The sequence below is a fragment of the Cryptotermes secundus genome, unplaced genomic scaffold (assembly GCF_002891405.2).
Source record: "Cryptotermes secundus unplaced genomic scaffold, Csec_1.0 scaffold314, whole genome shotgun sequence".
NCBI classification, from domain to species: domain Eukaryota; kingdom Metazoa; phylum Arthropoda; class Insecta; order Blattodea; family Kalotermitidae; genus Cryptotermes; species Cryptotermes secundus.
In genome coordinates, this window is record NW_019718273.1 from 224094 (window position 1) to 251022 (window position 26929).

General features: G+C 35.3%; 1 protein-coding gene across 5 annotated transcripts in view; it reads left to right on the plus strand.

Annotated features, from left to right (window-relative positions):
• The window catches only part of LOC111874317 (synaptic vesicle glycoprotein 2B), a 93431-nt gene extending 68104 nt beyond the window's left edge, over nucleotides 1-25327 (plus strand). For all 5 annotated transcript variants that reach the window (XM_023869989.2, XM_023869746.2, XM_033755749.1 and 2 more), the window contains 7 exons: nucleotides 3682-3803; nucleotides 4345-4583; nucleotides 13284-13465; nucleotides 16621-16883; nucleotides 21042-21201; nucleotides 22771-22898; nucleotides 23790-25327. In XM_023869989.2, coding sequence (XP_023725757.1) covers nucleotides 3682-3803; nucleotides 4345-4583; nucleotides 13284-13465; nucleotides 16621-16883; nucleotides 21042-21201; nucleotides 22771-22898; nucleotides 23790-23845 — 1150 coding nt within the window. In that variant the 3' untranslated portion in view covers nucleotides 23846-25327. The remainder of the gene's footprint in view (nucleotides 1-3681; nucleotides 3804-4344; nucleotides 4584-13283; nucleotides 13466-16620; nucleotides 16884-21041; nucleotides 21202-22770; nucleotides 22899-23789) is intronic.
• Nucleotides 25328-26929: the final 1602 nt, after the last annotated feature.

Consider the following 26929-nt stretch of genomic DNA (forward strand, 5'->3'; position numbering starts at 1 on the left):
GGTAAAGTTGTTTCTGTGCTTAAACAGCATTTCATTTCATTTATTCACCATCCATAAATCCTCTCGAGAGTACATTCTCATGCAGATGTGGAGATCATCCTTGTTACAGTCACAACTAAGGATTACAGTTGTCATCCAATAGCATCACATTTGTATAAAATACTGATAAACCTATATAATATAATAAATAAGTAGTAAAAGTAATGGCAAATCTTATACAATTTGTACAGTTTTATGCAGGTCTGTTAATTAAAAATTCAATAGTTAAAACATAATGTCATTAATGAGTTTTGTATAACATACATTAATTATATAATAAATTGAAATAAAGACTAATATTCAATAATATAAAAATTGTGTATATCTAAAATAAGCATCTAAAAACCAGAACACAGACTGACAACCTTGTCTTCTTTTAATTGTAAATTAAGACAACTACTCGCACCTTAAAAAGATTTATAACCAAAATATTCCTGTAAAGAATAAAAAGAATGTAAATATAAAAATTGTTTTAATTGTACCTCAAAACTCTTAGTGTCACTCGATATATCCTTGATATATTGTGGTAGATTATTATAGACCTTTTGTCCTCAATAGTATTTACTAAAATTTACAAGAGGCTGATGGAGATTATTTTGCTGTCTGGTATTTATTCCATGAATCTCTGAATTTAATATGAATTTGTTTCTATTTTTTATCACAAAGCGCATAAGAGATAGTATGTACTGAGATGCCAGAGGTAATATTTCTAATTCTCTAAATAAGTTCCTGCATGAATCCCTCCTTCTGCGTCCCAACATAATTCCAATTATATTCTTTTGCATTCTAAAAATTTTTATACTTTGGGGTGAGTTACCTCAAAAGGGTGAACCATAATTTATAATAGAATTAAAATAAGGGTGATAAAACATTTATAAGGTACATATTTATGGACGTGTATGGTTTAAGTGATCTTATTATGTAGCAGACTGCACTTAGTTTAGAACTAATATACTCAATGTATTTCCAGCTCATTGTGTCATCAATGAATATTCCAAGAGTTTTAATATAGGATATACAGGTAGATGTAATTTGTTTTTATCATATACAACTTTTATTTCAGATTTAGAATTTTTATTTCTAGCTGTAAATTGAATGTAGTGGGTTTTGTTAAAATTTATAGAAAGTTTGTTTACTTTGAACCATTCATTTATGCTATGAAAAGCATTGTTTGTATTTACACAGAGATCATCATAGTTTGAACTTTTAAGTAACAAATTAGTGTCATCTGCAAATAATATAGGTACAGTTTTATCATTTATAGTTTGGGGTAAATCGTTTATATAAATGAGAAATAACACTGGACCCAGAATTGAACCCTGTGGGACACCATGTCTAATTTTACCCCATGTCGAAAATTCATTGAGATTAAAATTTATATTTGTAATTAAAACCCTTTGATTCAAGCCATAGTTTAGCTTTACCCTTTATCCCATGGAACTTCAATTTTGACAACAGAATCGAAGGCCACAAAAAATGCCTCCTATCAAGTTTTTGCTGTTTAAGGTCTAACAGATTTCATTCACTAACTTGTATACAACCTCATCTGTTTAAGATTTTGTTCTAAAACCAAATTGTTCTTCCACTAAAATGTTGTTGTTATTTAAGTGCTCAATCAATTGAATGCTCATAGCTTTTTCTAATACCTTAGAGAACGAAGTTAAAAGTGATATAGGCCTATAGTTGGAAATATTTGTTTTTTCACCCTTTTTAAACAGCGGTCTTATTTCTGAGTAATTAATTTCAGACCTAGTAAATCTACTTTGCATGCAAGTAGATGTTTTAAACTAAGTTACACAACAGGGTTCACATTCTGAATATTTTGCATGCAATATCAATGTTGAAACATACATATAATGCAAATAGTTGAATATATTATTTCAAATAATATTTATACCCAAGACACTTTTCTATAAATCTTAATGGTCTTTGAGAGAATTTAACAAAAGTGAAATAATGGGAAACAAATTTTAACCTATGTTTACATTTTGTAACTTTGGGTTTACCAGGTTTTTTTACTTTTCCATCATCCAGTATTCATAAGAACACACGAAAACAACGTTTTGGAAACTTGATCTGTTTCCAACCTCAGGTGAAGGGCACCTACTATATTGGATCCGTTAGAAAGAGCTAACCTCACTTACTGTACCAATTATAATTGGTACAGTAAGTCTACTCTGTCTACTCTGTTGTGTCCATTGGTAAAATCTAAGTTCAATAATTATTGAACTTAGATTTTACCAATGGACACAACAGAGTAGACATCTCCCACACCCTTGCCTGAGGGTGGAAACAAATCCAGCTTCTGAAACACGTTCTTATGCATCCTTTAGAATACCAGACAATGGACAAAGTGTAAGTGACACACCATTGTCAGAACTGTTTAGAATCTATTTTATACATTGTTTAGATTTAATTTAATGTAATTTAATTTATTGATACTTCAAGTAATCCATACAGGTGATAACAAGTCATCACAGATATAGATATAGTCCATTATTAAAAATGAGTACAATAGTAGCAGTTGTAACACACAACCTTGTCAATAAATAACACTACTTAATCAAGGACACTATTTGTATCAATCACAACAATATTTCATATAATACACTAAAACATACTAAGACAAAAATAATATACAAAGGAACAACACAGCTGTAAATAGGTAATATAAAAATCAATTACACTATGTATGATCCATCATTATGCTGACCATTCAAGGTATTCTTTTACAAAATAAAAGGATTCCTTTAAGAAAAAGTTTTTAGTAACTAATTTGAATTTTTTAACATCATATAACAGTTCCCTTATATCATGCGGTAAATGATTAAAAATTTCTATACCCATATAATAGGCACCCTTTTTGCATTTGTTCAAATTTGCCGATGGTATGTGTAAATTAGTACTTTGTCCTGTATTTAAAGAATGTATTTCATTATTAATTACAAATCGGTGGTCTTATTGTGGTCTTCTGGCCCATACAGTAAAGATCATCCATAAACTTACTGATCACATCACACTGCATTGCTGCAAAAATGAGAGGAATATGTTCTCTCAAATTAATTTCATAGAGTTTCAGAAAATAAATACTTTGAAAGAATTCAGTCATCACTTTTGGCCATCACTGTCTATTATTTGTGCATAGTTACTGAAAAAAAGGTCTTATCCTGCAAGAGGTAGGTGAGTTTAGTCAGTCTTGAAATATTTACTGAATTCAAATTAATATATGAACCAGAACATTTGTCTTAACAACGACCCAGCTGATATACAAATATGACAAAATGCAATGAGAAACGCAGACAAGAAACAGAGAGAGAAAGAGAAAGAGAGGGATAGAGTAGTATCAGAGAACCAAGTCGAACATGATACCATACTGCATGCTTCTGTTTGCAAATATGATACATGAAGAAAGTTGGTTATAAGGATGATGAAACAATTGGTTGCATACATAAAATTGAGAGAAAACATTGGCAGAATTGATAAGTATTTACACAAGTACTTTGCAAAATTTCTTTCAGTCGCTATTCCTGGTAGTTTAAATTTGAATATATTTTATGCTACATAATTTCGCACTGTCAGACCTTTCACTTAATTGTAACTTTTCTTTTTTGATCTTGGGTAACAATGTCCTTTCTTTTGTAGGCTTGGTGGAAGTGGTCCTGTTATATGGTCTTACTTTGCTGAATTCCAGCCAAAAGCTAAGCGAGGGTCAATGTTAAGTTTTATGGCTGCATTTTGGACATTAGGAAACCTTTTTGTAGCATGTGAGTCACAAAATGAACAAGAATTTATGCAACTGCACTTTATCAGTAGACTTTTTTCTTGAAGAAAACACCATGAAAAAGACAGTTTGATTTTATTCTTATTATTTCATTAATAGATGAGATTTTTAAAAGAATGTTTAGAGCTAGAATAAGTCTGACAAATAATATTCAGATGTAAGTTACATCAAATAATATATCAGATTTATTTTTTCCTTGAACCATATCTGTGCTGGAATACTGGGGTTTAATTCCCAGGAGGTGCAGGAACTTTTATTTTCCCTGCTGCAACCAAAGAGGATATGAGGCCATCCTAGCCTCTTGCCCAGTGAGTCTACCCACAGAGATAAAGCAGCTGGAGTGTGAAGCTGATCACTCACTTCAATCTAGTGCTGAGGTTAAGAATGTATGGAGCATTATCTCACTTCCCCCCAATGTCTGCATGGTGTAGTGCTCATGTGCATTGATAACTTAAATTGATATGTATTTCGCATAATGAAGGTTATAAATTTAACTGAATTTGTCTTTTGTTTCTAATTTTCAGGTCTAGCATGGTTAATAATTCCAAGCAGTATTGGATATTTCTCATCATCATTTAGGTACAACTCCTGGCGTATATTTCTCCTAGTTTGTTCACTGCCCAGTTTTGTTGTGGCTATTCTACTGATATTCCTTCCTGAGAGTCCAAAATTTTTACTGTCACAAGGTGACCGTGAAGGCGCACTGAACATTTTCAGAAAGATATATCAGATCAACACGGGTAAACAGGATGACTTCTATCCAGTGAGTTTCATTCTTGAAAGTGTTCTATGAATCATGTAGGTTAGTATATACAACATGTAACCAGTTTCCTTTCAATATATCTTATGTAAATGTAGTAATATAACTACAGGTATATAAATGCACAAGACAAGGCATTGTTGAAAGGAAATAACAGGAACATTTATTCATTCATCTGTAATCTGTCAAGATGACAGGCCCACAGTCTCTTCCAAAACAGTTCCACCACTTGACGCGATCTAGAGCTTTCTCCTTCAAATGAAAATATCCTCTTCTGTCCCCAAGGTCATCCAGCATCTTCTTACGAGGAACATACATGATAAAAATTGTGATAAAGCAGACACAGGCCTGAAACTAAGGTAGAAAGTGAGATCAAAATTTATGCAACAAACCAATTCAGTGGAAACAAATGCAAAGGATTGAATGGATAATTCTCTAAAAAAAAGAATTGTATCTACATCTAGCATCATTAGTGGAGTAAAAACTGAACAATCAGGACTAAAACCTTACAGAAATCAATGAAAAATATGTCCCATCATACTAATCTTCTCTGTGAGTTGGTAACCTCATTGTTGATAAGGGGGATCCAGATTGGAGAAATGTCTAAACTTGGTTGGCTGATCGGATTGGTTAAGCATTCCACATGGGCCGATTCCTTGTATTTCTTGTACCTGCTGTTACTCTGACTTTCCAAAATCCTAGCTTCATCCCAGTCAATCCTATGACCCTCTTCATAGGCATGTTGGGCTAATTTTGATTATTTTAGAAGACCCCTTTTGACATTGTGCACATGTTCATGGATTCGCATGGCTAAAAGCCTGCCTGTTTTACCAATATAGCTTCTGTCATATTCACAGAGAATGCTACAGGCGCAACATATCACTGTTGTGGATTTGTTTCCAGTCTGGTTTTCATGAGTGAACTTGTAAGAGTGAAGATCATCCTAACATATCGATTCCCTATGCATTTCAACTTCTCTTAAACATATGGGATATACACAGAGCCCAGAGGCTGCTAATTTCATTAAAGAGATCTTGTCTTTCTTGGCATATGCTGGCAGCTCTATTTTGAACATTCTGAATTAAACCTCTTTTGACATGCAGGGGATGGTTAGATTTGAAGTTGAGATAACGTCTAGTGTGGATGGCTTTTCTGTAAACGCTGGTGGCCATTGTGGTCCCTTTCCTGATGACCAGAACATCCAGAAAAGGAATCGCACTGTCTGACTCTATTTCCATAATGAAATACAATATTAAAATACTGAAGTGGCTGAGGAAATTCTGCAGCCACTCTGGGTCATGAGGCAAGATTGCAAATGTGTCATCAGCATACAGGAGCCACAGAGATGGATTGTGCTGTGCCGAGTCAGAGCCAGCTTCTCAAAATACTCCGCATAAATGTTGCAAGTGATGAGTGATGGAGAGCTTCCCATAGTCATGCCATCTTTCTGTTAGTAGTACTTCTTGTCCACCTGAAAATATGTGGTTCTCCAACAAACTTCCAGCAGTTCCATCATGGCTTCGACCTGCAAGACAGGCCCTTATGCTGATGTGTGTCTATTGTGGATCTCATTTCTGATGACTTCTATGGTTTTGCTGACTGGTATATTAATGAAAATATAATGAGGGTATCTAGAGATTGAAGGCTTACAGGCTTTGCCAATCGTATGAATTGGCCAGAATTCTTCAAAAAGGGTTCCAATTTTCCAGCAAGAGGATTGAGTATCTTATTGAGGAAACCAACCAGGGCATAGAAAGGGAAAACAACAGAACTCACTAGAGGTCTCAGAGGAATGTTGGGTTTGTGAATCGATAAGGTTTCTATAAGGTATTAGTCCCCAGTGTTCAGTTTTCACTTCACAAATGGCGCTAGCAGTAGGTACAAAATGGTTTCACAAAATTATCAATTAAATCCTATGCATTGGTTTACATGGACTTGGATTGTTGGCTAAGTTTGTTTCATAAATTCTTACCTCACTTATTTACTTTAAGGTATGCACATGCTTTATCACAATTTTATTGTATATTTTCCTATTATCTCCCTTCGACAAAGTCAGGTCTCAGGCATTTATATAACTGTAGTTATATCCAGTAATTGAGGTTAGGTTGTTTCTAAGGGATCCAAAAGAGTAGGTGTCTTCCTCCTTATCTGAGGTGGAAACAGTTTCAGTTTCTGAAAAGTTGTGTTCTCTAGCTTTTAGAATACTGGACAATGGACAAAGCCCACAAACCTAGTATTTCTGAGAAGTCAATGCTCTCTGTGCAATTTTCAGTCAAGTTTATGTTACTGTTCACCTTCTTTAATTATTGGAACATTTAGTAATTACTCTGTTTTCCAGGCCATAAGACACAGCAGACCATAAGGTACATCTAGGATTCAGAAAGTGAATTTTGGGGAAAATATATTTAATTTCATTGCATTGGTTTGAAACATGAATTCACAAGCACTTACTAAACAAAACAACAATGCCACACAAAATTCATCACAGAAAATTATGTTTGAGCATCATTTTTTATTTGGATATTAACAATAGAAGCAGCTTTATGCCATCAGCACAAGGATGCCAAGATGTCGGTGTAACAAGTTTTTCTTGTGGCCTGAAGTTTTGTGTTTAATTGAGCAACTCTAGTATCCACAGTCATATTCAGTAGAACACTGAAAGATAAGGAAAATCGTCCATGCTGCCAGTCTGCCCAAGATCAGAACTTCATTTCTTCCATGCAGCAACAAATTTATGAAACCCCAAAATTTTGGCTTCATACTTGACTGGCATTTTTATGCTATTTTAATTCAAGTATGAATGCTTAAGCTTTCAAAAATCAGAAGCATCAAGAAATTTTCCCAGCAAAATCAATGATGCTGTATGTGACTGCCCACCTCCTTGCTTCAGATATTATTGTTTTGTTGATGCAGAACCGAATTCTTTTGGCTGCCCTGTTTCCATGCTCTTTGGCATACTGAACCACATTTCATTTGACAAGTGTAATGCATAAAATCCTCAACATTTTATATACGAGTATATTTTGATAGGATAACAAATTTAAAATAATGTCACTGTTTCTCAGTGTTATTCACATGTGTCCTCTCCAGCTAGCAGGCTAGATATGACAATGGCTGCTAGATAAAAATCATGTTATATTTTAGCGTCCTGTTACACTGATTCATGTCCATGGTTTATGCTAACCGTCTTACAGTGTATACACTTTTTTACCTTATTCTTCACTTCCACACTACATGTTTCAGCACTAATGTGCCATCCTCAGGTGTCTTTATGCACGTTAAACTATTGTACTGCATGCCATGATGTCTTCATTCTAAAATGAATCAGTTTGCTTTGAAGGTCATTCTGCAGTACCTTTGGACCAAAAAGCACAGATGAATTTTAGGTTGGATTTTCCAGGGAAGAAAGTGTGTTTATGGTCTGGAAAGGATGGCATTTATTTATTTATTTATTCATTCATTTAATTATTTGTTTATTTACTTTGTACATATTTGTTTTCTCATGTTATGCTCACATATGATACTGGTTCCAATATATTCTGCTGCACATATGCAACATCTGAAAGAGTAATGCACACAGTAGTCATGTGGCAGTGCCTATTTTTTTTTAAATTTCATTAAGCAGAAATATGCCATTCTTGATTTGAGTATTGATTTTTCAGATTCAAATGTATGGCTTGTATAGCTTCTATCAGCTGTTAATAAAATCTATCAATCTCTTGGTATCAGCATCTGATATAAAAATTGCTAAATGGTACACTTCAGTGCACTGTGAGAAATGGCTAATATTATAAATTGGTGACTGGGTTTAGTTGAGAATTGCCATTCATGTCTCAGCTCTGTAAATATTTTCAAATTCTCATCTCACAATGAAAAAGCATTCTCACACACGATTATCACACAGTATTATACCGTGTTAAAAATGACTTAGAAGATAAATTCTCTGACTCAAATTCTATTTTGAACCCATTTCATGTTTTTCACGGAAATTTAAAAAAGTACCATATACTGGGTTCAGTTTGTGACAATTTTGAATTATCTTTTCTTTAGTGGATATTATTTTTAACTAAGTTCACATTCTGTAGTCAAGAATTTCCCAACATTTTATGGAACATGAAGGTTCATTACCGTGTTCACAAGAGCCCTCCACTAGTCCCTATCCTGAACTACATCAATCCAATCCATACCATCCCATCCTATCTCTCCAAGATCCATTTTAGTATCATCCACCCACCTACCCCTTGGTCTTCCAAGTAGTCTCCTTCCTTCTGGCTTTCCCACCAATATCCTATATGCATTCCTCATATCCCCCATTCATGCTACATACCCTGCCAACCCCATCCTTCTTGACTTGATCATTATAATTATACTTGAAGAAGAGTACAAGTTATGAAGATCCTCATTATGCAGTTTTCTCCAATCTCCTGTCACTTCATCTCTCTTTGGTCAAAATATTCCCCTCAACACCCTGTTCTCAAACACCCTCAGTCTATGTTCCTCCTTTAATGCCAGAGACCAAGTTTCAGACCCATACAGAACCACAGGCAAATTTATAGTTTTGAATATTCTAATTTTTACGTTTTTGGACAGCAGACAAGAGGACGAAAGTTTCTGGACTGAATGGTAGCAAGCATTACCTGAGTTCAATCTCCAATTAATTTCCTCCTGAATCAGGTTTTGATTTGTTATCATTGTTCCCAAATATCTGAAATGTGCCACATTTGCAAAACATCTATTTCCTATCTTTTTGTCATGATTTTGCCATGCATTTTGATGATGAGACAGCAACTTAGTTTTCTCTGTGTTTACTCCTAGACCAACCTCCTTACTTGCGTCAGTTAAAGTTCATGTGTTTTTCTTTATGGTAAGCTGGATGCCGCACAGCCTCTGAATACTGCTGCTTGCGAGCTGTCTGCGGTGTCCATGCTGAGTTGGGGTCACCAATGTGGGATGTCGTTCTAAATGACAACCACGTAGAACTCTAACAATTGTATATATTAAATTGTATATATGAAATGTACAAGATAGCAGTGAAGCTATGTGGAATGGCGATGTTCAAAAGTTTGCTGGTCCTGAAAAGGACAGTTGTGCCACCGCGAGTGCGCTGGCAGAATCAGCTCCTTTGCATTAGACAGAGGTTTACGGCTGTCCGGCTCGTCTGTCTGGCTGGCGATGTAGTGCTGCATGTGCCGGTGGAAATAGCTGTTGGCTACAGCGTGTTGGCCAAAGTTGCGGCAGCTGCGCCAGTTGCCTGGTCATAGGGCATGACCGCTGGAGAGCCGTGGCAGCCATCCCTGGGGCACTGAAGAGCCGATGACTCCGAAGACCGATCACTCTGGACTAAGTGTGATCACTGACTGGCTGATGTGGTCACTGAAGATTATTGGTTTGGAGCTCTGTCTTTTATACCAATCTTGGTGGGCAGAGCTTAGACGTGTAGTTGCTATTGTGAGCACTTATTGGCTAGCACACGTCATGATTACGAGTGAGCTGGATAGCGAGTGCTGTATAAATATGAGTGGTGGCAGTAATGTGATTGGTTAGCGCAGGTGATTATGAAAAGTGGGTTGGACAGCGAGTGCTGTATAAATATGAGGCATGCGCAGCAATTTGCTACTGACTTAGGAGTGAGTGTTGTCTGTTAGACAGGCGAAACCATGTGTTAGTATGTGGGATGTTCCCACAGATTGACTGATTGACTTAACCTTGAGAGAAGAATATTGGATAATATTTTGTATGAAGTTGATAGCAGTGACATCCCCCAATAATTACTACAGTCAGTTTTATCACCCTTCTTGTGAACTGGTACAATAATAGACTCCTTCCACTGATCAGGCCATTTTTCCTTATGTCAAATAGAAGTAATTAGATTGTGGATCTTAGAATGTAATATTTCACTTCGTGCTTGAATAAATTCTGCTGGAATTTGATCACTACCTGGCGATTTACACCGTTTCAATTTTGCAATAGCATTTTCAACCTCAAAATGGTTAGGATCAGGTACTAACGGCTCAGCTGTATGGATTTCTGTCTGCCTAACATCACTGACCCTATGTACATTCAAATAATTGATATAAGTAGCTCCTCCACCTCTTCAAAATGTTGTGGGAATCTGCAAGCAGATCACCATTCTCACCCTTCACTAAGTTACTGTTAGGTTGGTAACCCCTCTTAAAGTCATTTATTCCTCTATACAGGTCCCTAATGTTCTTGTTCTTACTGTTCATCGCAAGCTCATCCCCCTTTTTGTTCCTGAAATGCCTGCTGGTTTCACGTCTTATATTGTTCAGATTATCCCCATTTAGCTCGCTTGGATCCTGTTACCATTGCAATTTGGCCTGCTTTCTTTGGTCCAGTAATTTTGAGCGTCTTTCATGGAACCATGGCTTATGCTTCTTCGGTTCATAATAACCTAGACTCTCTTTGGCAGATATTTTCATATTCTCTCTACTGTAGTCAAGAATATTCATTACATTCCAATTTTTTTTTTAATTAACTTCATTAAATAAAGCATGTAATTCACTTTCTCTATTGCTGAAGAATGCAGTTCATGCATGAGTTATGTGTCTAGCAGTGCACTGTGTAAAACATCTAAGTGCCTTCACAAAAAATTTCCCAATCAGCACCAGGGAAGTTTTTCTTAAAGCAGATGATATTCGTTCCAGAGTCATCCAAGTTAGAAATTCACTACATTCTTTAAAGTCAAAAGAATAGTAGGAAAGCCAAAAGTTAACACTGATCACTGATACTGAATGAACAATAAATTCCTTCTCACCCCCTTAACATAGTACAGGCAAATGCTCGTGTTCTTCCAGTACTTTAACCACTATAGTTCCTGTGAATGCCATATATGAAATCATAAAGGTGGAGTAATTTTCTTACATATTGTACAATATTATGCAGCTTTGCACCACTTCAGCTTGAATAGGACTTACTTCTTAGATGCCTGGTAGATTAATACTTTCTTCGACTTTATGGTTTCTTCAAGAATTTTATCAGTATCTTTGTGGTGCGCACAAGAACCAAGCATATGTTTTTAAAAGTGTGGTATTTTTTGGCAATAGACACAGTCCTATGAGTAGTCGGTGTCATAAAATAAGGAAAAAGAATTATGGTGTGTCTTTTTGTGCCATGACATTTATTGCAAATTTGGCCAATAATTCTGTGGTTTCATGCAAGATGAGTTGTCACTGTAAAATATTTCTTTTTCTTTCTTTTCTTCTACTTTCTTCTGCCTTTTTAATATATGTTATTTAAAATAAAATAAAATAAAATAAAATTTAAAATGAAAGTGAAGAAGAATTCCTTCCTTGAGAAATTACTATTAGTATGTCTTCAGTGCTAGAAAGCCGCAGAAGAGCAAAACACCACAAATCAGTACTTCATTGTTAACAAATCTTGCAGGAATAGATACATGGCAAATGGTTATGAAATATACTTGCAGGGAAGAGCACACTATAAGTTACATTCAGCCATCATCATCTGCCAGCTCTGCAATGCATTGTGGCATGAGGTATGAAAAAAATGAAATGGGCATAAGTCACAAAGTCAACTATACAGTCACACAGTGGTGCCAGTTCATGGTAGATAAAATGAAAGTCCATAAAATGGACAGTTTACCAAGTGAAGGGTCTGGAAAAATAATGAATACAATAACAGACACATCACCCACATTTCTGCCATGAGAAGTCAACCCCAAGAAATTAAAATTAAAGTTTTCTTGGAATTCCTACATAGTCTGTAGGAACCAGCAGCCTCTGTCTTCTACCCTGAAGATAGAGGCAGCATTTTCCTCCTAAACTTTGCTACTTTCTATCAAACTAATGTTGTTACATCCCACAAGACCATAAGCTTGATATTGCTGTAGAACCTCACATCTTGTCTCCAAGAAGAAGTGTGAAGTGTAAGGAACGTTAGAAAAGGGTGCTATTACCAACAATGTGATAGTGATAAATTCTTGGAATATATTAAGTACTGAATCAACCGGAGATGATTGAACTGTTAAATTTAGCACAGAGTGGAAAGAATGTGAGAGTGTGTCAATCATGGCCTTTCTTAAAAGACTACCATTGCATTTGCCTGTCAAGCAAATTTCCACAAAAGAATAGAGAAGATACCAGGCAGCTTTCATCTTAATTTGCATGATAGTGCAGTTCCTCACATTATTCAAGGAAGAGTAGATTGGAAGGGAGAATATGTGAGGAAGCTTGTGATCTAGAGTAACCTGAATTCCAAGAAATCTTTGGGCACATAGATCTCTGTTGTCTTGTAAACATATTCACAAAGCAGAATGTATTAATTTCTTTCTTCCTAATAACTTGCTGAGAATGTCCCCAAATATTTTACAGTGGACAGAGTTCTAACATCACACTAATGTGGAATAAATAAGTAATTTCATTCTACCAAGAACCTACATAATATATTAATTCAGTGAATCCATATCTATACAGAATATTTTTCCCAGCATCTTATTGCATTGATTTATTAAAATCAGGTGATATATCTAATAGTAATAGATGCCCTGACTATGTAAATTAAAGTGTCTATTATGTACCTTAAATGATACCAAGAACATAAAATCAACAGATCACTATTTACATAACTCCATCTACATTCATATTAAAAGTTGTATCACCATGTAAAATAATTTGTGATGGAAGACTTGTTGAGAGAAAACAGTGGCACTTTTAAATTTACTTGCAGGTAAAAGAACTACTAGATGAATTTCCAAAAACTGAGGAAGAAATTGAAAAAGAAAAAGAGGAAGTTGGGAAATGTCGGAACATGCTGAGTGATATTGTGGACAACAGCAGACAGCTATTTGTCTCACCAATACTAAAGTTCACTCTCATTTCTATCACAATTAACTTTACTTTTCATATTGGGTAAGTTCTTTCCTATTAATATTGCTATTTTTCATTATCTAAAATCTCTGTGCATCTTATAGTTTAAAGGTATTGCAGATCTCTTTCTTAAAACTATAGCCCAACACCTAGGTGCATTTTGTAGTCCAGAAAACATACTGTATTGTTTTAAGTGACTGCTTACAGGTTGGATGACTATTATTCAATTTGCATGAGGAGAAGAGACCCTTTGTCACAATATACAGACAGATCTTGGGGCGCATTCAGCCTCCTAGCATACTGGAATCCCCAGAGTATCCCCAGAGTGTATGATTAAGTAGCCAGTGCATGGAGCTCACGCCTCCATGTACAATAGTAAAGAGGTCAGAATTTCCTCCATGCTGTGTATGTCTTGGTGGCATGACTCTTAGAAGCAGTCACCACTTCATATCAATATAAGAATCACATCATAATATCTGCCATGTACACATGGAATGAAGCCACTTAAATCAAACTAAATAAATGCAATACAATGAATTGTTGAACATGAAAATTAAATTAAAAAATTGATTTCAAATGAGAATTTTATGAGACTTTTTTTTACAAATCTCATAAATTCCTTAAAATCGTCTACATTGTTAACAGCCAGTTGTCTGCCAGTCCCCAGACACAGCTGTAGGCAGTTATAGAGACTCTTGGGATAATGACATGAGGCTCACAAATGAATTAAATTTTTAATAGTAAAGTGTCTTGTATAAACTGTGTTCTAGATTCCCACGTGAAATAGTATAATCAAGGTTAGTATTTCGTTTAGAAGTGTTTTGAAGAATTCTCTGTTCAGAGATATAATGCCAAGTACGCTGGCAAAGTCAGCCTGTGTTTGAAAGGAACATATTTCCTCTATACTCAGGGTCAAATTGTAAGCTGAGTAGAAACCAGCAAAAAACAAGTCAATGAGCAGAATGGCTCTGCTCTTCATAGCCACTGCTGTGAGAACCAAAATTCCAGTGTAAATGATTTACTTGACAGGGTTCATGAGATGAGCTATATTCATTTGGCTAATACATTACAGGTTCGTGTACTAGTGTTATATTTGTTACATTATAGAAGTCATATTGTAGTTCCATTTGACACATGGATACGTGGGTCTATTATAGACATATCTGAAAAACTTTCTATAATTAAAGTGTGTATAACAGTATCAGATCTTGTACTCAAGTGTTAAGCACAGAATAAGATATCTAAATTCTGAAATGTTACTGATATCCACAGTGTAGTTGTTTGAGTCACTGTGCTACAAGCTGGAAGGCCCCAGTTCTAGTCCAATGAGGTCATTGGATTTTTCAGTTGACCTAATCCTTCCAGCCAAATTATGGCTCTGGATTCACCTCAGGCTCTAGCAGAAATGAGTACCAGGAATCTTCCTGGGGAGTAAAGGGCGGCTGGTGCTTAAGGCTGACAATCTCACCACCGTCTGTGAGCTGATTGTCTAGAAAATGTAGGAGCCTCACAATCCTAAGGGCCTCCAAGGCCTGTTAAAGGGGTAGCTTTACTAATTTTAATTGATGTCAGTATAAAACATTCTAGGATATACATGGGAAATAAATTAATTTATCTATTTTTATGGTATGTGAAACTTCCCCCCCCCATTTGGAAACCAAAACAAGTTGTAGAAGTTTTAGGAATTGAGGTTCTCACAACAGTGGTTATGCAGGGTTCTGTCTTGTGGGATATAATGCCATATAACCTGTTGAACATTAGCCAGCTTTTTGGAGGAACATTCTTTCTTCAACTTCAGATTTGAAGAGCTTGCTGGATACTGTATGCTGGTTTCTTGCTTGGCTTACTCTTCGACCCAGAAAAAGGAGTTGACACGATCCTCCAAAAATGGAGTTGACTTTCAGTGGTGGTATATTCCAGACAACAGAAGTCTTTAAGTTTTAGAAGTTACTTTTAAATTTTGCCTGTTACATGCTATAGTCATTAACTCTCTGACTGCGAAACCCTACAACAAAACCACCTGCTAGAAATGTCAGGGCTGCTTTGGGTTAAGTGCAGTTACACAGGAAAACCAACAATTCTTCCTTGAAATATTTTAACACAACTGGCATGGATAATATGAAAGCCTATTCTTTCCTCCAAGCATGGTATTTCATACATTATCATCACATGTAATGAGAACATTATTTCCTTCATAATACAAAGGCACTTGTACATGCCTCCTTATGGTTAACAGCGGTGTAAATGTATATATATATATAGCCATGTGTTAGTGACTAGACATGGGTTTTGGATTGATAATTGGATTTATTGAATGCTTATAACTCATAAATACAAACGACTTTAACACTCTCACTAAATTACACACACTACAAATTATGACAACTACAGCATATATAAAATCATCTGTTCATTATTCTGTTATCACTAGTCATTGTTAGTTTACAGCTGCAAACAATGGAGATTGCTCACCACCAACTATGAACTGCCACTGCCCACTTGCAACTCATGACTATCTCAACTCTTGGGGCATCAGGGTCAGCTAAATTCCTGTTGGTCCTTGCCACAATAGTCACTCTTGTTTCCAAGTGCTGTAGGACTCATGACTATATTTAACTGTCTCATGACTCTGGGAGTCATGCAGATCAGCCAGCTTTCTCTTGACAGACAGACAGACAGATAGATAGACAGACAGACCAACCGACCGATGAATTGCTGCTGGTCCTCACCAGCAGAATGGTTCTCAGTTCTGAGTCCCACAGGACTCATGACCACAAAAAGTCTGACAGTTATGGCAACCTATATATTAATCTAATCTCAAGTATCTGGTAAATTGCTCTTGACCCTAGCCAGCACAGTGTGTCACAGATACAATTAAGTTCCACAGAAGACATTATATGCTAAATTCAAGTTTTTGTAAAATAAACTGAGTGGTAAATTCAACTGATTTCTCTTTCTTTGCATTATCTCATGTCTGTGACTAGTGGCAGGCTGTTGTTTCCTATATGATAACTCAAACATGGGCCCCTCTTATATGTTTCCTTCTCATGCAGAAAATATATTACTGAACTCATACATATTTGGGCCATTCACACATGGCTCACCCCAACACGCAGATGCACACATATGTGCATGTGTGCATGTATGTGTGAAGGGTTCAAATGTGCATATGTATATATCCCTGCTTTTTTTTTCAGATACTATGGACTGATGATGTGGTTTCCTGAATTGTTCAATCGGTTTAATGAGTACTCTCAAGCACACAGAGGACAGGAAGCATCTGTATGTGAAGTAACAGAATATGTTGTGAAGACAGGTTTGGAATCTGATGAGAAATTGTGCAGTGATAAAATTGACAGTGATGTGTTCATGGAGTCCCTTATTACTGTAGCAGCTGCATTTCCAAGCAATGTTCTTGCTGTACTTTTCATGGACAGGCTTGGCAGAAAATTTTTTCTTGTTAAATATAAAAAATTTTGGAAGCTATCTGTGTAATATCTAAGTGTCTAGCAGCTTATCCTGAAGGTTGCATAAGTGCTGTTAATACCAAAGCCACTGTTTTGACACAGCCCTGCTCTCCTCACAACATATTTCCTTAAGCTAGGCTTTGCTACTATTATTCTTGTGTTTTCATTTAAGTATTCCACTTGGTCTCTACATCAGAATTCTATACACATTTCTTGTCTCCCAAATCCAGGTTACCCCTCTGACCTATCATAATTTCCTTGATTTTGCTACCTTAACGGTATTAGACGATCGGTATAAATTATGAAATTCCTTGTCAAGTATTACTTAAGTTTCCAAATTACTCAATCACTGTTTGGTGCAAACATTTTCTTCAGAAATTTTTTGAAAACAAAATTATATAAGAGTCAAACAAAATATTTTTGGCATGGAAGAAATAAAAATACATGTATCAAAGTCAGAATGGAAATGAAACCAAAGAACAAATATGTAATTACAAGGTCAAAGTAAACATAGATATAACAACATGGGAGACAGACATACTGTAACTCAGTCATCCAAATTATAATTCAGAGCTATGTGTGGTTTGGAATCTTTCCCATTGTTACTGTTTATAATGCTATACTCAAAAATGTCGAATGCTAAAAACACTCTCCTTGACAGATTTACTGCTCAACTTTACAAATTTCTGTCTGTGTAGTTGTACCAGTGTGTGTGTGTGTGTGTGTATATATATATATACACTTGGACGTCGACTTAACGACTGACTTCCATTCTGACTGACAGATCATAAGTCGATCTGGTCATATGTCGGCCATATATTTATTAACAGTATTTTTTAAATTTTCTAATCTTTTTATCATCTTCATAATTTATTTTTAAAAAGTTTACATTTTAATCATCTTTTATTTTTCATTTTTTGTGGTCGTAAGTTGTGTGTGTGTATATATATATATATATACACACACACACACACACACAGAAAATTTTGCTGCTTGTTGAGCATTGATTAAAGGACCTAACTTACATGCAGCTTCACTCATAATTTGATCTTGTATTATGGACTGTGAGACACCAACATTGTTTCTTACATTTGGAAATAAGGATTACTGTTTGAAATTCCTGTAATTTACATAATGTTCTTGCCTTCTCAGCCATACCACTGGATGTAGTAAGATGTGGTACCATCAGCATCACTACCACTATGTGTTATACAGTGCAATGTTACCATTTAATGCAAACTACAAGCCAAAATTCCCTCTGAGATGTCTGGTACCATTACCAGTCCAGGAGTTAAAATAAAAGGAGTAGGGTCAAAAACCATGTGGTAGTGACAACATAACATAATATTAAAGTTTGTTATAGCTCTTTGCTTCATAATATTTCCATGCTCTACACAGAAGTTATCATTTGTTGATGCATTGTGCATATTTGTCAGTATGTATAAATGTCTGCCTCTTCAGACCATTGTTGTCAAGTCACCTCTTGCCATAGAATGAATATCTCCTTGATTCGGTTTCTTGTTTTGTGGTGGCAGTTTCCATGGCATTCACTTTATGTTAGGTATGACTCTACTTCAGTAATCTATTTTCAGCTTTGTGAGATCCTTTGATAAGTCAGATGACAAAAATAAGTTGTCCATTTGTAGCTTATGTCCATCTCCCTTCACCTTTCTTGTCAATGGTTTCACAGTTTTATGTGTTGCTGTCATATCAATGGTCACACATCCTGTCCTTTCCTAGACATTCATTTGTCACAAACATATCATATGTGTAGCCAGACATGTAACATAATTTATAAATTCTTATTCTGAGATATTTGTGTTTCTTGAGTATGTATTGTTTAAAAATTAACTACTACTTTAAAAGTTCTATAACTTCATTCATGAGAAGATATTTAGAAGGGGTGCAATATTTTCAGTATGCACTGTTCAGCAGGTAAAAAATATATTGTAGTTTCCATAGTCTGTCATAATTTAGGTCACTATTATAAAGAGCACTGTCATTGTTAGAAAAGTGGAGAAATGTAACTTTACAGGTTGCTGTGGTTAAGAATTCTCCTGCTCAATGTAATCCAGTTTCCTTTCCTCCTATTGTAGTTGCCCCTGGTAATTTTGGTTATTATCTAAGAATGTGAGGAGATATTTTACATCATATTGCTTTACCATAAGAAAGTGAAAACAACTGTTTAGTATGAAGAAAGCAGTCTTCTGGAATTTGTCACCATGTATATGTGGTGTTAACCGACGTTTCGGAGGAACGTATCGCCTCCATCTTCAGGGTTGAAGAAAAAATATAAGAATTCTGCAAGCGGAGAGGCCGTGAGAACCGGTAAAAGCAGACTGTGTGGAAATACACAGCTATGTGAGAGCAGAGAGGGTAAGGGGGAAGGGCAAGTATACAAGTGAAAGCAGTAGTGTGGGAGGGGTAGGGGAAGGGAGCTGGGACAAGTGTGTTTTTGTGTAGGGAAGAGAAAGGCAAGGTTAAAGTCTTTTGCCAGTCATGTCAACAGTAAATTGATGGATGTTACTGTTTGTCTGACCTGTCAGTTATCCCACTTTGATACTTCTTGAGATGCATGTGTAGTTGGAATCTCTTTGTCATCATAACTGCCATCTTTGCATTTGTGAGCACCCCTGCCTAATTGATGCTTTACACAACTTCACTTGTAAACGTGTTGGTGGGGCAGAACTGAAGATTGTCATGTTATGACATCTTCTTCTGTTTTATTGCATCAGTTTTTCCTCAGTTGCCTCTGATTCATTGTTAAGTTTATATTTGATTTGATGTTTTCCTCAGTGTTGTCTTTTGAAATTTTGATTAACGATGCCATAGTTCTTATAATGTCAGAGACAATGAACTCAAAGCACATGTTTTACAGTTTTCAAGATGATGAGCATATTATTTTTTGTCTTTGTCCCTCAGAAAAACATAACAGGGCCTCAAAAGTAAAGGTTACTGGATGTTATGTCCACTTTTTCCATTCTTAGTGCAGTGGAACCATTTCGTAGAAAGGGCATGGTTATGATTATGGTAGGCCTCCTATGTCAAAACAGTGGGCAAAAACACGCACCACTCAATCACACCTGTCAAAAGTTTCTGGCATGTTTCAGAGATAAATATGAATCAGTTCAAATTAGTGAAATTTATTCTAAGAAAAAATTCTTTCAAAACTTTGAGTATAGATAAATGAGTTAATTCTTAACAATCCAATGTTTATTTGGAGACAATAGCCTAAGAAAGCAATAAATCCAATTTATTTTATGGACCAATACAGTTTGGGTATTTAAAGACATTTGAAACCCCAGGCCATCACCTAGTATACATAGGTTTAAATTCTTTTCCTTAAAGGTTAAGCCACATCGTATTACATGGTGAGTCCATGTTGCAAAGAGCTTTTGGAGTCACAGAGCAGGCCAGCTCATTTTAACATACAGTTTATTCAGTTGGCAGTTGGGTTTCAGTAGTTTTTCAACATATAACTTCAACCACCATGAGCCTTATCAAAGCTTTCATCATACTGTTAATGACATTTAACATGTAAGTGCTTAATAATGGAATGGTATCTTCAAAATGACTAAGGAATTTAGATTTAAACATTATTTAGCTTCCTGCAAAAATTTCTTATAATTTTATAGCATAAACAGGAATTTACGATGGCATGCAAGTGTGATATGATACTGTAAGACAGAAGCATTATCATTCAATAAACCCCTCTTACAAAGGACCCAGATATGATGGACAAAATCTGGCTGTGTGTAGTTGTCAATCTGTAGAGATATTGAGGCATTAGGAAGGTTTTATAGTTAGAAAACTCTTAAAAATAAAAAGAACCTCAATATTAAAACCTCATGTAATGACATTGTTTGTTTCCATGTTTATTGTTTGTATTGGTTGTGCATCCTATGCTGTACTGGTATACTTCTGTGAATACCTCTTTACTCAGTTACATTGGACATCAGTGATAACAGACACCCTATCCCTCCTATTAGTCCAATAAAATGAGGGTTTACTGTACTTCAGAAGTCAGACTCACAGAAAGCTTTAGGGGCCTTATTGGCAGAAATGTATCACTAAGGTGGCTGCTGATGTTGCCATTAAGAATTAAGTATCCTAGATACAAGTCTTTATATGGTAATTCTTTCCTGTTTCAGTCTTCAGTACATTTTCTTCTGGTCTTTGTGCCAGCGGTATGTACTTTGTCACCAACACAAAACAAAATCTTATAGTATCAGCAGTGTTCAGCAGTGTTATCAGTTGTGGTAATGCAGCACTTGACTGCCTTATTACAGAAATATTCCCAACAAATTTAAGGTAAGATTGCTTCCTCCTTACATGGTTATTCATGAAGGACCTACAAAAATGTTTTGAGACTGTTTATCTTTCTTAAGCACTTTGAAGAGCTAAGAGATGTAGATGTATTTTTAATATCACATATGCAATCCCTTCATGATGCCTGCACTCAGTCAATCGATAAAAAGAATGGTGTGATACTGTTCTGCATTTCAAAATGGCTGATGATAGAGAAGAGTATATACATCTTCAGTTTTTCATTAAACTTGAGGAAACATCTTTTGGAAAACCTGCATTGTTTCAAACAGCATTTGGCAATGAAGCAGTTCATTATGCAAACAAAATTTCAGTGCTTTCCAAAGTCTGAAGATGGGGTTAAATCAGCACCTAAGAATGATGCAATAATTGCCTTAATGTGAGATTTGGTTTGTGTTAGCTCATATTTGAATATGTGTGATTTCTGTGAACAAAGTATGCATGATCCTCACCGATGATATGAACGCACCTAAGGTGTCAGCAAAATCGGTTTCACACTCTAGCTGAGTCGGTATAGTGACGGGCTATGGGCTCGACAGCCAGGTTTGATTCCTGGCAAAGGCAGGAATTTTTCTCTTCTCCACAGTGTTCAGAGCCCACCCAGTTTCCTATTCCATGGGTTCCAGTGATAATGCAGCCAGGGCGTGAAGCTGACCATTCACCTCTGTTTAATGCTGAGGTAAAAAATGGTGACTTTATACCTTCAATCCCCCATACCTCTTTGTAGTATAGTACTCAATTAATTAAGCACAGGGACAAATTTATCATTATCTTTACTTAGTCTCATCATCCAGTCGCCAAAATAACCATTATTATAAGTCTCAACCTCTGCCCTTGCACTACAGAAGATTTCATTTCCTACCTTATAAATAGTGATGCAGCTTAGATTTATACCTGTTATGTAGAAATGAACCAACAATCATCCCTCTCAAAGATTCGCATTTTCTCCTGTGGGCCATACAATTATATGTTTTGAAGGCCTTTTATGCCAGGAAGAGTACCTTCTTGAATGTAAATTTGTACATCATGCATTCATGTGAGGAATTTTAGTGCATTTCAATGGTTCAATTATAATAAAACTCTGAGAACATGGAAAAGTCATGTCCTCATACTGCCCTGTTTATAGTTTGGTCCTTGTTATTCCTGTTTCCTAACCTGAAATTTGAATGTAAGGAAAAAGGTTTGATGGTTATTTAAAGCACAACAGGGAAACTGAGAGCCATAAAAAAAAGAGTTTCAGACACACTTTAAGAGTTTCAGGATCACCGAAATCAGACTATTGAAATAATGTGCAAGAACTTGGTAGTATATGTGTTACTGGATCAGTGTTACAGCATTTTAGCAGACCCTCATGATTGGAGTTGAAAAATTACATAAACCTCTTCGCTACTTATTTTTTAATAAGTTAGAAGCATGCACAACCACAAGCACCATGCATGTGCATGCGCACACCACCTACTTCAGATACTCGTAAGAATAATCTATATGAAACACTTATACTTGGGATACCCTGGTTTAAATTGCCAACATTTTTATATACATTTTCTTTTTCAGAGCAACTGGTGTAGCAATATCCATGGTTGCTGCCAGACTAGGAGGTATCATTGGCAATATTGTGATAGCAACTCTATTAGACATGTATTGTCCTGCACCAACATTTATAGTGGCTGGACTTCTTATAGGTAAGAATGAAATTACATGAATACCTTAATATGTGGGACTAGACTTGTGTATTCATGTGGCCTTTTTCACATACTTATTTCCTAGACATATCTATAACAGTTTTAGTTTAATAATTTCCATGACTAAGAAATATTTATTTTTAAATTAAACTGAAGAATGAGATGAGTGGGACATAAAGCATGCATAGAAGAGATAAGAAATGCATATAACATATAGTCCAAAAGCCTGAAAGAAAGATACAACTTTCAGGATGGGAGGACAATATTAAGGTACATCTTACAGAATTAAGTTGTGAGTCATTCATCTTATTGAGATAAACATAGAAATGGATATCTGCATTGTAAAAAATTAAGATATTTCTTGACTAGCTGAGCGACTATTAGCTTCTCATAAAGGACTTTGCTGCATGGAATTATCCACTAAGGCATAATGAGGAGCTTCATAATTACATTTTAGCAAATAGTCTTGCTGTGATAAAATGAAGGAGGATTAGATGAATGGAGCATGTAGCCCATACAGGAGAGATGATAATTCTGTATAAAATCTTTGGCAGAAGACATGAAGGGAACTGGGAGATCTAAGTGTAAATGAAAGCATAATAATAAAATGGATCTTAAAGACTTAGGATGTGATGAAGTGTACTGGAGTTTGGCTTCCATAAAAAGCAGGGAATTTCTTGACTATCTGAACGGCTACTAGCTTTTCAAGGAGGATTATACTCCGTAGAATTAATTATTCATTAATATCACATCATCAGCATGTACCAGAAATCTCACTTTGGGAACCTGAATTCTCTACATCAGTTCATCTCATTCTACTCTGTGACTAATACGAGTATGCTGGCACATAAAAATAAAGAGGATTCATGGAATAATCTTTCATTGTTTCAGGAGGTGGATTACTTTGTTTGATGTTACCTAACACAACCCGTGAACCACTTTCTTGACACCTACTTAATAAAATATCATATACTGAAATAAAGCAGCAGGGACTGCCCACAACCCTGTCAAATTAGGGAGACCTCGAAGCTACAAAGTGGAAGATAAAACTAGTGGTTTCATGGAATCTTCAAGTAGGAGAGCAACCACCTTGTAGAAAAAGCTTCATTAGACACCACACAATTCATACCAGATGTGTATTGTAAAAGGATAACATAACACGATTTTTAAAGAAGGGACACTTTTTCAATATATTTGTTGCTTTTATGTGAATGAGTATGTTTTCTTGTACACTGGCATGTGCACTGGAATGTTTGTCAGTGCAGGGTGAATGTGACCACTGCTAACTTTTACAAATATAACTTTATATCTGATAGCTGTAAGACTGAAGATCTGTAGTATGTAAAAAGGAGAGAGGTTCTTTTTTTACATAAAACTAGTACCACAGCTGTGGAGAAGAGGTTGAAGTATTAATAAATTTGATATTCCGATAGTATGAAGAACTCATTGACTGTACTCACAGCACTGTAATTAAGAAAAACCCACTGGGATTATTGGTGACACCTTCAGCTAGCTGCCTGTTTTCTGACTTTCTACAAGTCGCTTCAAAAAGAGCTGAAAAATTGTGAGTTATAAAATACTGGTATATGATAAACCTGTTAAGAGATTCTGCATACAAATTTGGATTCACATTCTTAGTTCATCACAGCATGTGCTGGTGCTTTTTATATGTATAACTTGCATGTTCTCTTGTTAAGTTCTGAAACTCTTCAGAATGTAAATGTAATTTTAACAGTCAGTTTGGTAATCTTAACAGGATATTTACAGAAACAATTTCAGTTAGTGACATTCTAAAGAATTTGTCATGTAAATTGATTGTAAACAAGATGTCAAATAATTGGAGGCATGCTTAACCTCCTCTGTAGATGAAGTGTTCTAGAGGGTTTCTCTTCATAAATGGTTTAATAATTTTACTCAAATAATTATAATAAATTGGTATCACAGCCAACATCAACATTTGTTCATGATGAAGTCACTGATGTATGAATTAGAAGATCAGGTAAGACTTCTCCCCAAGATACCAAAGTTTTCACTGAATAAAAAATAAAATTACAGCATATATTGTACTGTTGAACATATACAGTATTAGTTATTTTTAAAGACCATTATACTTTTAACACTCAGGATGTCAGATATTAGTATGATTTCCTATATTAAGAAATTCCACACTTACGACAATAAGTTAATGCCTTCCTTGGGACTGATGTGCATAAAATGATCCAGACATCTTTGACATATCCACTTTTTACAGAGTGGTCTTAAAACTCGTCATTTAATATGATTGCTACATCATGCATTTTGAATTTAAATTAGGACACAATGGATTACCCAAATATACAAATGTTAAAGAAAAATTCAGCTGTTTAGCTGCTGAATGTAGAAAAAATATCATTGTATAGTTTGGCCAATAAATTCTCTATCTTTCTTCAGAGGACCCCAATTTACAAGCACCCATGTCATTCCAAACTGCTTGATAAATGCAGATAACTCCCTGTAAGCTGATGGGTAAAATAAAGCCCTGTGAGAAAGGATTCACTCTGTTTGCAGCAATGATTAGTTGAAGATTATGAAGTCATTGTCGAGATTACAGATCATAATGCTCTTACAAATAGACTAAGGATTTCTAGGATATCAGGGATAACAATAAATGCAATTTTAAGAGTATGAGATTTAAATAATCATAAATTTAACTTGCTTACAGTTAATAGAATTAAAATTAACATTTTAAATTTTGAAGTTTGTTGAAAATGTAATTGTTGGAGTATAGTTACAACATTAGATATTAATTCACACATAAATATAATTACAGGAAGTTCAACATTGTAAGAGATTGCTTATTGTTCCTTCATTCCATATTTAATTGTGATTATTATATACTGTTAGAATGCATTCAGTTTCTTCTGGGACATCTATTTAGTCATACATAGGTTGATTCTAAATCACCTCTAGCTTCTGTTTTCTTTCAGTTCACTGTCAGTACAAATCCTACACTATCTAATACAACTAAAAATAATTACAGATAAGTGAAGAGACATTGGCTAATTATGTACAGCATTGTACACTGTTGTGTTTATCCCCTTTTCAAGTCAAAGTTGTTATGACTTCAACTTACAAATTCAGGATTACACTGTCATATTTAGGGGCACTCTGTAGCTAATGTATCACTTTAATAATATTTTTATTATTACTAAATGGTTTTATTCTTGGAAGCATACATGACAAGTACAAAATATGTTTGTAGAGTAACGGTATGTACGTAATTTGGGGCAAAAATTTACTTCTTAAAATTTTAAAAGATTTTGATTCATTCTAAAATAATGCATTGGTAGTTAGATGATATTACAAATTTTTATTTATAATATTTACTCAGTGCAGTCTGGGACTTCCAACTGTTCATTCCTGATTAACATATAATATCATGCTGTGCAAGCAACTCTTCCCCCGAAATGTCTTAATTGTTATACAATGTGAAACACCTCAGTATGAACCAAAACTATAAAACAGAAAGTAGAAAGTGTAATTCCTTTTGTCTTAGTATGACCAAGTATTACTTTCACACAAGCACATACCATTTCTGCACAGATTTGCTTAAAATTAAAATTTAGTGGACATGGATGATACTCACTCTTCACACAATTTCACTTTCAAGAACATGGGTGGTATTAATATTGATTATTAGTAGTATTATTTTTATTTCATCTCTATAGATCACTGTTGCATGATATAGGACAAGTCAATTACTGTACGTTGGCTGATTACAATAAGAGAATAAAGTTACAATACTTACAATTGTTTACAATACATTACAGTAGATTACAATACTTAAGAGTTCATATAGTGTGAGGTGGAATCCATATTAGGCCCCCTCGGCATGTCAGCTTCCATATGTCCTATTATACCTGTACTGGCAATAATGCTTATAGAAAATTTGATGGAATGAGGATTGACGGGGGAAACCGAAGTACTCGGGGAAAACCTGCTCCAGTGCCGCTTTGTCCATCACAAGTCCCATTTGAATAGACCGCAGCGGA